The 12,929-nt window shown below is 42.5% G+C and overlaps 1 protein-coding gene across 1 annotated transcript in view; it reads right to left on the bottom strand.

Moving 5' to 3' along the window:
• ADGRE3 (adhesion G protein-coupled receptor E3) overlaps nt 1–10,974 on the bottom strand; it is a 41,522-nt gene extending 30,548 nt beyond the window's left edge. Inside the window, exons 1-3 of the mRNA XM_055344090.1 lie at nt 10,870–10,974; nt 3,871–3,921; nt 2,209–2,328 (exon numbers count right to left, since the gene is read on the bottom strand). Of these exons, the coding sequence (XP_055200065.1) occupies nt 2,209–2,328; nt 3,871–3,921; nt 10,870–10,894 (196 nt within the window). The 5' untranslated portion in view covers nt 10,895–10,974. The remainder of the gene's footprint in view (nt 1–2,208; nt 2,329–3,870; nt 3,922–10,869) is intronic.
• Between the last annotated feature and the right edge of the window lie 1,955 nt (nt 10,975–12,929).

Here is a 12,929-nt window from a genome sequence, read left to right as displayed (position 1 = left end):
GTCCTGAGCATGAACTGAGTGGTCTCCAGTAGCCAGAGAGAGCCTTATACTTAGTATGCAAAAGAATGGCAAGTGCTGAGGGCATAAAAGTGGGAAACTGACTGTATATGCTGTTATGAACTGAATGTTTGTATGTTCCCCCAGTTCAACATGTTGAAAACCTAACTTCCAGTGTGGCTGTATTTGGAAATGAGGCCTCTAAGGATGTAACTGAGGTTGAATGAGGTCCTAATAATGGGGCCTGGATCTGTTAGAATTAGTATCTGTAGAAGAAGTGACACAAGAGCTTCTTCACCTGCCTGACCACTGTGTGCACATAGTGAGGAAAGACCATGTGAAGATAAAGCAAGAAGACATCTTCGAGTCAGGAATAGAGGCCTCCCCAGAAAGTGGAACTGCCAAAACCTTCACCATGGGCTTCCCAGCCTCAGAACTGTAAGAAAATAAATTTCTGTTGTTTAAGCCACCTGGTCTGTGGTGTTTTGTCAAAGCCACCCGAGCAGAGTAATACCCTTGCTAGATTAACTAATTGAGTTAGGATGTCTGGATTAAGTCAATGTGTCTCCAGTCCCAAGGCTTACTGTACCCCCTTTGCAAATGTCAGGTAGGTAGTAAAGATGTGTGATTTCCCCATCTGGTATGGCAAACATGAAATCGGGAATTTTCAGACCATGATATAGTAGAGCAGTTGCTCTCAGTTGTCCACTCAACAACTATTCTCTTTTGAGGAGGCCAGACATGGCAGTTTTGTCCCAATTCCTAGGCGATCTCTCCGCCAGCCTCTCCTCCAGCTTTCACTCCACACCCCTTGCCAATGAAATGTAAGGCTGATCTTCCTGGGGCTTCTGCAAGGAACCTAAGCCCAAGACAAAAATCACTACAAAGGAATGAGACTCAGACTGCTGTTGGAATTCCCATCTGCATCCCTGTGAGCTTGAAGATACTTCTCTGATCGCTGGGATATTCACTGATGGATCCCTCGGAGAAGAGGACAGAATGAAAATGTTCTCCCACTGAGGCAGGATAGAACCTACTCCTTAGAGCCAAAGAAATGAGAGACAGTGCATTCATGGAGTGAGAGACATTAGCTGTGCGGGCAGGTTTGAAGAGAGCATGTGGGAAACAAACAATGAATTAACAAATATGAAACCAGGAACTACAGAACACTCAACATCAGGGGAGATGAAGGGAAGAGGAAGCAGGGGTGAGCAGTGAACCTTGAGATAAAGTTAAATTCATGAGATGTGGCAGGGGAGATGGGGAGGGGGTGAAATAACAGTATTTTACAGATCTCATCTCTTTATTAGGAGAGGGGAAATGAGGGTGAAATGAAGCATCCTTTTTTTTTAAATGCCAGTATAATGAACATACAGTGTTAGATTAGTTCTAGATGTGCAATATGGTAATTCAACAATTCTTTTTTTTTTAAAGATTTTATTTTTTTTTATTTATGAGAGAGAGAGAGGCAGAGATACAGGCAGAGGGAGAAGCAGGCTCCATGCAGGCAGCCTGATGTGGGACTTGATCCAGGGACTCCAGGATCCCATCCTGGGCTGAAGGCAGGCGCTAAACCACTGAGTCACCCAGGGGTCCCTGCGATTCAACAATTCTATATGTTACTCAGTGCTCATCACGGTGAGGGCATTCTCATCCCCTTCACCTGAAATGATGGGGGAAAACAAGGCATCTTGGAAGGGGAAATAATTGATGAGTTAAAAAAATAATAGTAGAGAAACACATGTTTCGTTATGAAGTTAAGAGAAGGTAACCAGGGGTGGAAGAGGTGGAAAAATATACTAGAAAGTATATTAGAACTTCAAAATATATAAAGGGAAATTCTGGGGCACCAGGGAGGGGGTGCTCAGTCAGTTAAGTTTATGACTTTTGGTTTCAGCTCAGGTCATGATCTCAGGTCATGAGATGGAGCCCCTTATTTGGCTCTGTGCTGGGCATGGAGCCTGCTTGGGATTCTCTCTCTCTCTCTCTCTCTCCCCTTCCCTCACCCTCCATTCTTACTCATTCTCTCTTAAAAAACATTTAAGGGGAAATGCTGATTTTGTATAAGTGTTTCTTTCTTCATGAGGGTGGACTTGGTAGACTTTTTAGCAGTACACATTATTGGCATTTGTTTCCTCATGATCTCCTCATGATCTCTATGGTGTTTCCTTTCCACTCCCGGCTCCAGGTGGTTTGAAAATTATCCCTTACCTTCACATGTGTTCAAGGGGAATGTGAAGAATTCATTCCCAGACCTAGAAACGTATCCATGGTCGCAGGTACACTGAGTGCCATTGACACAGTAAGCATGTTGGGGGCAGGTACAGGAAGCTGCAGGAAGAAGGAGGGGTAGGTCAAACATCCCTGAGGTTAAAGGATGTCCCATTATCATTTGGCTTTGCCTGTAACCAGGCCCTCTAGAGGATGAAGCTGCCTATACCCTTTTTCACTTGTGAGATTTCAGTACATTAAAAAATGAGAGATACCAAACCCAAGTTACAGAACAACAACAACAACAAAAGATTCGTTTGCATGATAAAGGTCTTAAATTAATTTTAACACAAAAATTTCAACGTGATATAATTGTGCTATTCTCTGGAAGAATTTATAAAAGATGGAATGAATTGGTTAAGATCCTGGGTTTGATTCTGATTCTGCTACTTACCAGCTGTGTGTCTTTGTAAAAGTGTCTTAACCTCTCTGTGCCTCAATACCCTCATCTGTAGACTGAGTAAGTGAATTGATACATATAAAATGTGTTGGGCAGTGCTTGGCACATAATAAGTATTAGTTAGGGTTATAAAAATTTGAATTTGTAGGGATCCACAGGAGGTATATTCTGATATATACATGTTATCTTTGTTTTTTTTTTTTAATTTTTTTTTAATTTTTATTTATTTATGATAGTCACAGAGAGAGAGAAAGAGAGGCAGAGACATAGGCAGAGGGAGAAGCAGGCTCCATGCACCAGGAGCCCGACGTGGGATTCGATCCCGGGTCTCCAGGATCGCGCCCTGGGCCAAAGGCAGGCGCCAAACCGCTGCGCCACCCAGGGATCCCTACATGTTATCTTTGTAACACTATGTATAACTTCATTTGGACAGAGAGACATTAAAGATCTTAATTTGAGCCCCCTTGGTAATGAGTGGAGCTAAGAAAGTATCTCGAGCTTTGGGTCTAGTGGAGAAATCTGGGAACTGTGCAGTGTTCACAGGGAGTGGGGGCTGGGAATGTGATGGGGGCCACAGTGCACAGTCTGGTTACTCAGGAGGCATCCCCTGGAGGTTGGCTAGAAAGGAAGAATCTCAGGACCTACCCTAAACCTGCTGAATCAGAATCTGGTGAGAGCTCCAAGGGATTAAAGTTAGTCTAAAATCATCACATTCTTTTTTTTTTTTTTTTGGTGACTCACTTATGATCAGAATGAAATGGTTACCATAATGCTGTCTTTACCCACCAGAATGTTCACTTAGTGAGACTTTGTATGTTTTAGCCACTATTCCATTCCTACATTGGGCATATTGTGGTTACTGAAAACAGATGAACAAAGGAAAATAAAATAAAATTATACATTAAGGGGCGCCTGCCTGGCTCAGTTGGAAGAGCATGTGACTCTTAAGCTTGGGTTTGTGAGTTTGAGCCTGATGTCGGGTGTAGAGATTACTTAAATTAATGAAACTTAAACAAATGCATTAAAATTTGATGAAATGATGAATTAAAAAAGAATGACAGGAGCAAGCCTCCCTAAATTCTGCTCCCAGAACAAGCCCCTTTGTTCTAGTCCATTGGAGAATGTGAGTTATCCCAGGTACATCCTTGGTCTACACCCTTCTTGGTCTCTGGCTGTGGAGAAGTCAGGCACTGAGCACTTACCTTTGGTCTTATGAATGATGACTTCTGATAAACTCAGCAGAAAGAAGAGTCCTGGAATAGGGAAGCAGAAAGGAGACACATGAAATAAATGAGGAAAGATTCCAGGAAATTCTCCAAGGGCTGTTCGTCAGTTATTCACAGCTGCATAAAAACTGTCATGAAATATAGTGGTTTAAAAGAGCAATGGTCATTTTCCTATCTCTTATGGTTTCTGTGGTTTGGGAATCTGGGAAAGGCTCAGCTGGGTGATTCTGGCTTAAGGTTTCTTGTACAGCTGCAGTTAGGTAGTTCTGGGGCTAGAGCAGCTGGGAACTGGCTGTGCACTGTCAACCCCTCCCATAGCCTCAGACTCAAGGAGTGTGGCCTGCTCCCAACATGGTGACCTCAGCTTGCATGGCTGTTCAGAGCTCTAAGTAGAAGTGGTCCAGCCAATAAGGGTACGTCTCCCCTTAGGATCCAGCCCTGGAAGCCATGCAATTCATCTTTCACCACATTTTCTTGGTTACAAGCAAATTACAAGTCCACTCAGATTCAAGTGGATAAGAATCATTCTTCCTTTTGAGGGAAGGTTGGCAAGATTCTAAAGCACTTCTTGGAAGGGAAGTATGGTTTTGGCCAGCTTGGGAAATATAGGCTGATTTACTGTGGTTGATAAAGTGCTCTTTTCTCTTCCCCAAACCTTTTCAACTGCTCATGAGGTCAGCAGCCATGTTCCTCCTTCTACAAAGACCCAAAGCTCCTGGATAGATGAGTTGCTTCTCTTTTTCTTTCCTGAGAAATCCGACACCACTCTGCTAGTTCTCTCCTCACCTTTTTTTCATTCTCTTATTACATACTAATGTCTAGATCTATTTGCCATTTGCAAGGACAATATTGACAGCTGGAATGGTGCAGGAATTGACCAATCAGAGAGGACACTGGAGATCCTTCTCTGCTGTTATAGCAGATGTTTGTTATTTTAGCTACTGAATTGTGGGGTGGGTGGGGTCCCAGGGCAGGGTCTGGGTTGGCAGGAATGTGGTGGGAGCTGGTTCTTAGCAATGATTATTTACAAATGGTGTGAGGATATTTCAAGATGAACAACCAACTGGTGGCTCTTCTAGTGTGCACTGGTTGAAATTTAGCTCTGGTGGCCAGTCATCTTATTTGCAACTTTGGTTACCCCTTGAGAAAGTGGGTCCTGCAGATAAATGGGTAAAGAAAATGTGATATATATATATATATATATATATATATATATATACAATGAAATATTACTTGGCCTTAAAAAAATAAGAAAATCTTGACGTTTGTGGCAATAGGTATGAAACTAGAGGACATTATTCTGAGTGAGATAAACCAAACACAGAAGAAAAAATACTGCATCATTTCACTTACATGAAATATCTAAAGTAGTCAAACTCATGGAAGCAGAGAATAGATTAGTAGTCAGTAGGGGCTAGGGGAAGAGGGAAATGGGAAATTACTTTTCTTTTTAAATTATTATTATTATTTTTTGTATATTTTTTATTGGAGTTAGATTTGCCAACATATATTATAACACCCTGGGAAATTACTTTTCAATAGGTATAAAGTTTTTGTTATACAAGGTGAATAAGTTCTGGAGATCTGCCATAAAACCTAGTACCAATAGTTAACAATACGGTGTTGTGCACTTCAAGATATGTTAAAAGAATAGATCTTGTGTTATATGTTCTCACCAAACACATACACACACAGAGTGGGCTGGGCAAAATACAAAGGCCAGCCTCTACAACATCTAAGGGGAAATAAACTCTTACTGAATGCCAGGCATTGTTCTTCTAAGCACCATCACATGAACTTAATTCAGCTTTGCAACAACTTTAGGAGGTGAGTGCTATTAGCATGATCCTGGTTGTGCAGATTAAGAAACAGAGGCACAATCAAGATAAGAAGCTTTTGCACAGCAAAGGATACAGTCAACAAAACTCAAAGACAACCTACAGAATGGGAGAAGATATTTGCAAATAACATATCAGATAAAGGGCTAGTTTCCAAAATCTATAAAGAACTTATTAAACTCAACACCAAAGAAACAAACAATCCAATCATGAAATGGGCAAAAGACATGAAGAGAAATCTCACAGAGGAAGACATAGACATGGCCAACATGCACATGAGAAAATGCTCCACATCACTTGCCATCAGGGAAATACAAATCAAAACCACAATGAGATACCACCTCACACCAGTGAGAATGGGGAAAATTAACAAGGCAGGAAACAACAAATGTTGGAGAGGATGCGGAGAAAAGGGAACCCTCTTACACTGTTGGTGGGAATGTGAACTGGTGCAGCCACTCTGGAAAACTGTGTGGAGGTTCCTCAAAGAATTAAAAATAGACCTGCCCTACGACCCAGCAATTGCACTGTTAGGGATTTACCCCGAAGATTCAGATGCAATGAAACGCCGGGGCACCTGCACCCCGATGTTTCTAGCAGCCATGTCCACAATAGCCAAACTGTGGAAGGAGCCTCGGTGCCCATCGAAAGATGAATGGATAAAGAAGATGTGGTTTATGTATACAATGGAATATTACTCAGCCATTAGAAACAACAAATACCCACCATTTGCTTCAACGTGGATGGAACTGGAGGGTATTATGCTGAGTGAAGTAAGTCAATCGGAGAAGGACAAACAGTGTATGTTCTCACTCATTTGGGGAATATGAATAATAGTGAAGGGGAATATAAGGGAAGGGAGAAGAAATGTGTGGGAGATATCAGAAAGGGACACAGAACATAAAGACTTCTAACTCTGGGAAATGAACTAGGGGTGGTGGAAGGGGAGGAGGGCGGGGGGTGGGGGTGAATGGGTGACGGGCACGGAGGGGGACACTTGATGGGATGAGCACTGGGTGTTATTCTGTATGTTGGTAAATTGAACACCAATAAAAATTAATTTATAAAAAAAAATGCATATTTAAAATTTTTTTAATGTTCACTAAGGAAAATTTGGAACATACTGAAAACTGAAAGAATAAAAATAGAGATTTCCTATGTAAAAAAAAAAAAAAAAAAAAAAAAAAAAAAAAAGAAACAGAGGCACAGAGGGCTAAGGCATTTGCTGCATTTCCCAGAGCTTGTCAGTGGTAGAGCTGAGACTAAACTCAGGTGCTGGGTTCCTGCTGATAATCTACCCCCCAACCCATGACCTCTCTTGCAGAAATCCCACACATGCCCAGTGCATGGGGCTGCTGTTGAGATTGGCATGTTTCTAGTGACAGCTGACTTGAGGAAAAGGTGCCTTTTCTTCCAGGAGTGGTGTTCCCCAGATGTGACAGTCCAGTAGGAGGTGGAATATATTACCTGGTTATTTGGGGATCTCGACCAATGCAAGATTTGGGAGACAAAGCCCTATGGGCTAGCAGTGATCCTTTAACAGTGGGAGGGAGGGCAATGCCAGTTCTTTTTGGGTTTCCTGGTATAAATTTCTGATTGCTGACAAATTCCCATGAATTTAGTGGCTTAAAAACAACAGAAATGTATTCCCATATTGTTCTGTAGGCCAGACATCCAAAGTTAGTCTCACTGGGCTGACATTAAGATATCAGTGGGATGGGGATCCCTGGGTGGTCAGCGGTTTGGCTCCTGCCTTTGGCCCAGGGAGTGATCCTGGAGTCCTGGGATAGAGTCCTGGGATCAAGTCCCGCATCAGGCTCCCTGCATGGAGGGAGCTTTTCTCTCTGCCTCTCTCTCTCTCTCTCTCTCTCTCTCTGCGTCTCCCATGAATAAATAAATAAAATCTAAAAAAAAAAAAAAAAGATATCAGTGGGACTGCTTCCTTTTGGAAACTCTAGAGTAGAATCCATTTCCTTCCACTCCTAACTGTCAGAAGTGACCCACATTCCATGCTCATGGTCTCCTCTTCCATCCTCATAGCCAGTAGCACCTTCCTTTCTGGTCTCCTGCCTCCCTTTTGTAAGTACCCTCATGAGTATAATGGGCCTGCCTGTATAATCCAGGATAATCTCCCCATCTCAAGATCCTTAGCTTAATCCATATCTATAAAGTCCCTTTGACCACGTGAAGTTGCTCAGGACATGCCACCCCAAAATATGCCACTTTGGTGTGTTGCTTATTTGGAGTAGAAGGCACTTGAGAAACAGCATGTGTTGGAAGGGTTTTCTGACCTATCTTTTCCTACTTAAAATCAGGCTATACAATTTCCCCTGAGAAAGGTGCCCTCCCTGTGCCAGGAAGGAAAGAATGTCCTTATCACCAGAGACTGGGCATGAACACTGAAATGGATCTGTACAACACTCTCTGAAATAGCTCTTGTCTTCCTCCAGTTACCCTGTGGACAGACCCCCTAGTACTTTCTTGCAATTCGCCATCCCTAGCCCAAATCCCTTTCTTTGTTTTGTCATTTCACAAAGTCATCATTTCTTTGTCCAAAAGGCACAAAAACTTTGTGCTCTGGCCACTTCCCTGGGTCTTCATTCCCTTGTGAAGGCTTTCATTTACATGCTTCAGTTTAATAATACTTGTCTGCTTCTCTCCTATTAATTTGTCTTTTGTCAGCACAATTCTGATTTTCAACCAGAGACCCTAAGAGGGTAGAGGTGAAGTGTTTTCTCCCCTATGCAATTATGCTAACATATTCACAGGTTCCAGGGGATTAGGACATTGACATCTTTGGAGGGCTGTTATTCATCCTTTCATGCTCCCATCTTTCATCAGAGAAGGTGCCAGTTGTTATCAGATACTTTATGCAACTGCATTCATGGAGCATTGTGAATATTTTTGATTGTTCAGTGAAAATATTCTCAGCTGAGCTGTAAATTGCTTAATGGCAGGGCCCTGGCATATTTCCCAATGAATTTAAATTTCCCTTCCACTACTTTTGTATAATAATTAATTTGCAGAAGCTGCAGTAACACTACACCTGCCCAAATGATGACTATAGCTCACAGAGCCAGTTGGTAAAACATACAGATTGAAAAGCATTTCCTGGGGATCCCTGGATGGCGCAGTGGTTTGGCGCCTGCCTTTGGCCCAGGGCGCGATCCTGGAGACCCGGGATCGAATCCCACATCGGGCTCCCGGTGCATGGAACCTGCTTCTCCCTCTGCCTCTCTGCTCTCTCTCTCTCTCTCTCTCTCTGTGACTATCATAAATAAATAAAAATTAAAAAAAAAAAAAAGAAAAGCATTTCCTAGTTCCTGAAGTTCAGGCAGTCTGGGCACTACCAGGTTTCCTCAAGGCTAGTCTTCAAGTCCAGCCAGCAACCCTGTGCTCAATAATACGTACATGTGTCTTAAATTAGGGTTTCCTAAGAGTCATGAGCATGCTTGCATCTAAGAGTCCTAAGAAACTTTAGAAATCATTCACTGACTCATTTTGTTCATGAGGAAACAGGTCCCTGGAGGTCAAGTGGCTTGGACTCTATTTGTGCAAATTGTTTAATTTGTTTCCTTATATGAAACATGGCCACAGAATTACCTACTACCTGGGGTTAAGGGTGATGACATAAACAAGGGCATGCATGAAGCACAATGTATGGCAGCAATCACTCCATAAATGCTAGCTGTCTCTGTTACCATTGTTTTTTTTTTTTTTTCTGTTACCATTTTATTTGCACTAGAATCCTATTCTTATTTTTGACCAGAGGCTCATTCGGTTACACTGCCTGTTGCATCCAGTGATGTGGGCAGAGGGTACACAGGTAACTGAATTCACAAATAATCCATCCCAGAAGTGTCCAGGACTCTGCCTCCAGTTGGCAAAAGCAGGAAACATCTTGTTTGGGCTTCTCTCTGTTTTTTTTTTTTTACATTTTATTTAAGCTTTATTGAGATATATAAAAAATTGCACACTGTCTCACTTAAATTTGATTTCATAGATAAATATCAGACACCTCTTATATATAAGATATGGAAGGCACTGCAAATGTGAGAGCACATGGCATTTACCTTCAAGAAGCTTATATTGTTTTGATAGACTTCATGATCTACCACCTGCCTCTACAACTGAACAGCTCTGAGACGTTAAACAAATCTTATAATCTCTCTGTAATGCTATTTTGCATCTGTCATGCGAAGGTGTTGTGCAATAATGAAGGTAAAACAATTTTAGGCTAAAGTATGTGTTCAGTAAATGTAAGGTCGATATTGTGGCTATTAATAGTGTTATTTGATATGAAGCCAGAAAGATGGTTGGGGCTCCCGGGTTGGGGAACCATCTGCACAGAGGTGGCAACTGAAGCCAAAGGATCAAGAGTTTCCTCTAGGGATGCCTGGGTGGTTCAGCGATTGAGCATCTGCCTTTGGCTTAGGGCGTGATCCTGGGGTCTGGGATCAAGTCCTGCATTGGGCTCTTTGCGGGGAGCCTGCTTCCCCCTCTGCCTGTGTCTCTGCTTCTCTCTCTCTCTCTCTCTCTTATGAATAAATAAATAAAATCTTTAAAAACAAAAGAATTTCCTCTAGGAAAGGGAGCAGAAAAAGAGAAAACTCAAGCAGAATCCTGTGGGAAGAGCATTATGGCAAAGATCTGGAGCCAGGCAGCTTAGGTTTGAATCCTGACTCTGCCATTTACAAGCTGTGTGACTTTGAGCAGGTAGTACAATCTCTGTGTGCCCCAGTTTTCTCATCCCTAAGATGGGGATAATATTAATATTCCTGGTACAGTACGGAGGAAAAGAAGGGGAAGGAAAGAATGGCAAGAGAGGAAGAGAAAAGTCAGGGCAGTGCTAAGTCACAGAATTATCAAGGAGAAGGGGATGTCAATTAGAAAACAAAACCTTCGAAGATGAATATGAACAACTGGTTGGATTGGACCATCAGGAAAATTTTTAGGGATATTTGACGGTACAGTTTGAACAGGGTGGTGAGGAAGGAAACCATAATCCCAGGGGAAAAAGAGAATGTTTAAAGTGGAGCAGAAGAAAAAGGCTAAGGAAAAGACAGGTAATTGTTGAACCCAGTAGCTTCTGATAGGGGGTAGGTTAAGATACAGTCATTCCCAAGGTTACACATACCTGGAAGGAATGATGGCCCTCGCATTCCTGCATTCAGAATACCCTTGCTGGCCAGCTCTTGAAGTTCTTTGTTGCTTTATCCTGACCACTTATCCTATCTCAACGAAATCTTATGAGAATTGATATACATAGGTTAGCTGACTAAGGAAATTTCTATCAGAAAAGGGAACTCATTCTTATCTTTCATCATCAAACCCATGGTTCTGCTTTTTTACTTGTTTATTTTCTACAGTTGTTTTCATATGCTTCTTTGGTGGTAGGTTTTCATAGCTACTATTGATTGCCTTTGGGGTGAGAGAACCGATTGACCCTAGGAAAGTAATGGTTTTTAGTCATAGATCATTGTCTGAGGAATGGGAAGTGACTTTGGGGTCAAAGTAAAGCTTAAATAACCCTGTGGTTTTGAGCTGGGTAAGCCAGAACTTAGGGTATCTTTGTTGGTATCTAAAGTTACTGGAGGAGGGGATCCCTGGGTGGCGGAGCGGTTTGGCGCCTGCCTTTGGCCCGGGGTGCGATCCTGGAGACCCGGGATCGAGTCCCACGTCGGGCTCCCGGTGCATGGAGCCTGCTTTTCCCTCTGCCTGTGTCTCTGCCTCTCTCTCCTCTCTGTGTGTTCTCATGAATAAATAAATAAAATCTTTAAAAAAAAAATAAAGTTACTGGAGGAGTCATTTTTCACAAATGTTATCATTTTTACCCGCTTAGTGGATGGTACTCAACAGATCTGGCTAGAGTCTCAAAGTAAACTCAGTAGAGGGTGATAAATTATTTGGTTATTTGGGGCAATCCAAACCAATTGCAGGGTTTGGGATAAAAACAAAGTCCTTCCCTCCTTCAACAAATATATTTTTAAAATATTTTATTTATTTATTCATGAGAGGCACAGAGAGAAAGAGAGAGAGGCAGAGACACAGGCAGAGGGAGAAGCAGGCCCCATGCAGGCTGCCCGACGCGGGACTTGGTCCTGGGTCTCCAGGATCATGCCCTGGGCCGAAGGCGGCACTAAACCGCTGAGCCACCTGGGCTGCCCCAACAAATATTTTTTAAGACAAATATTATTAAGTGACAGGATCTGTGCTACAACACCAGAACAAAGTTAACATTCTATATAGAACTACAGAGAAAGGGCACTTGGAGGAAAAGCAGGGTTTTATTTTATTTTATATTTTATTTATTTATTTATTCATGAGAGACGCAGAGAGATAGAGAGAGGCAGAGACATAGACAGAGGGAGAAGCAGGCTCCATGCAGGGAGCCCGATGTGGGACTTGATCCCAGGACTCCAGGATCACACCCTGGGCCAAAGGCAGATGCTCAACTGCTGGGCATCTACAACATCTAAGGGGAAATAAGCTCCTGGCATCCGGGAAAAGCAGGTTTTTGGGGAGAGATGGCATTAGGTTTTGGATAAGTTGATTTTGAGGTACTGTGATTTCAATATTCATTACATATATGGCCTAGTTCACAAAAGACAGGCTTTTCCCCCCAGTCCCCAGGTGGTAATTGTAGCCATGGTACTAGATGAAATCATGTAAGAAGAGATAGTAGAGTGAGAAGAGAGCCCTGAGTAAGTAGTTTAAATATCAGGGAATAGAGGGGACAGGACAAGAGTGGCTAGACAGATGGGGGAAATGAGTAGAGTACGGTGTCATGGAAGGAAAGGAAAGAGATCAGACTGAATTAAGACTGAAAAATATTCAAAGGACAGAGCAGTCGGGAGGTTGTTATATTCTTATCAAAAGAAGTTACAGTGGTGAGGATGATGGTGGTGATGATGATAAAGATGACAATGATGAAGGCGGTGGAGATGGTGGTGGTGATGGTGAAAATAATGTTGGTGGTGAAGATAGTAGAGGTGGTTGTACAGGTAATGGTGGTGGTGGGGACAGTTGTGCTGGTTGTGCTGGTGGTGATAATGAAGGCAGTGACGGTAGTGGTGATGATGATGTAGTAAAAATGGTGGACACGATGGCAGTGGTGAGGTGGTGGAGGTGACGATGGTGGTAATAATAGTGGTGAAGGTGGTGGAGGTGGCATTGGTGATAGTGGTAGTGATGATG

The sequence above is a fragment of the Nyctereutes procyonoides genome, unplaced genomic scaffold, assembly GCF_905146905.1.
Source record: "Nyctereutes procyonoides isolate TBG_1078 unplaced genomic scaffold, NYPRO_anot_genome, whole genome shotgun sequence".
NCBI lineage: Eukaryota > Metazoa > Chordata > Mammalia > Carnivora > Canidae > Nyctereutes > Nyctereutes procyonoides.
Note: the sequence above shows the minus strand (reverse complement) of the source record. Positions and strands in the feature narration are given on the sequence as shown.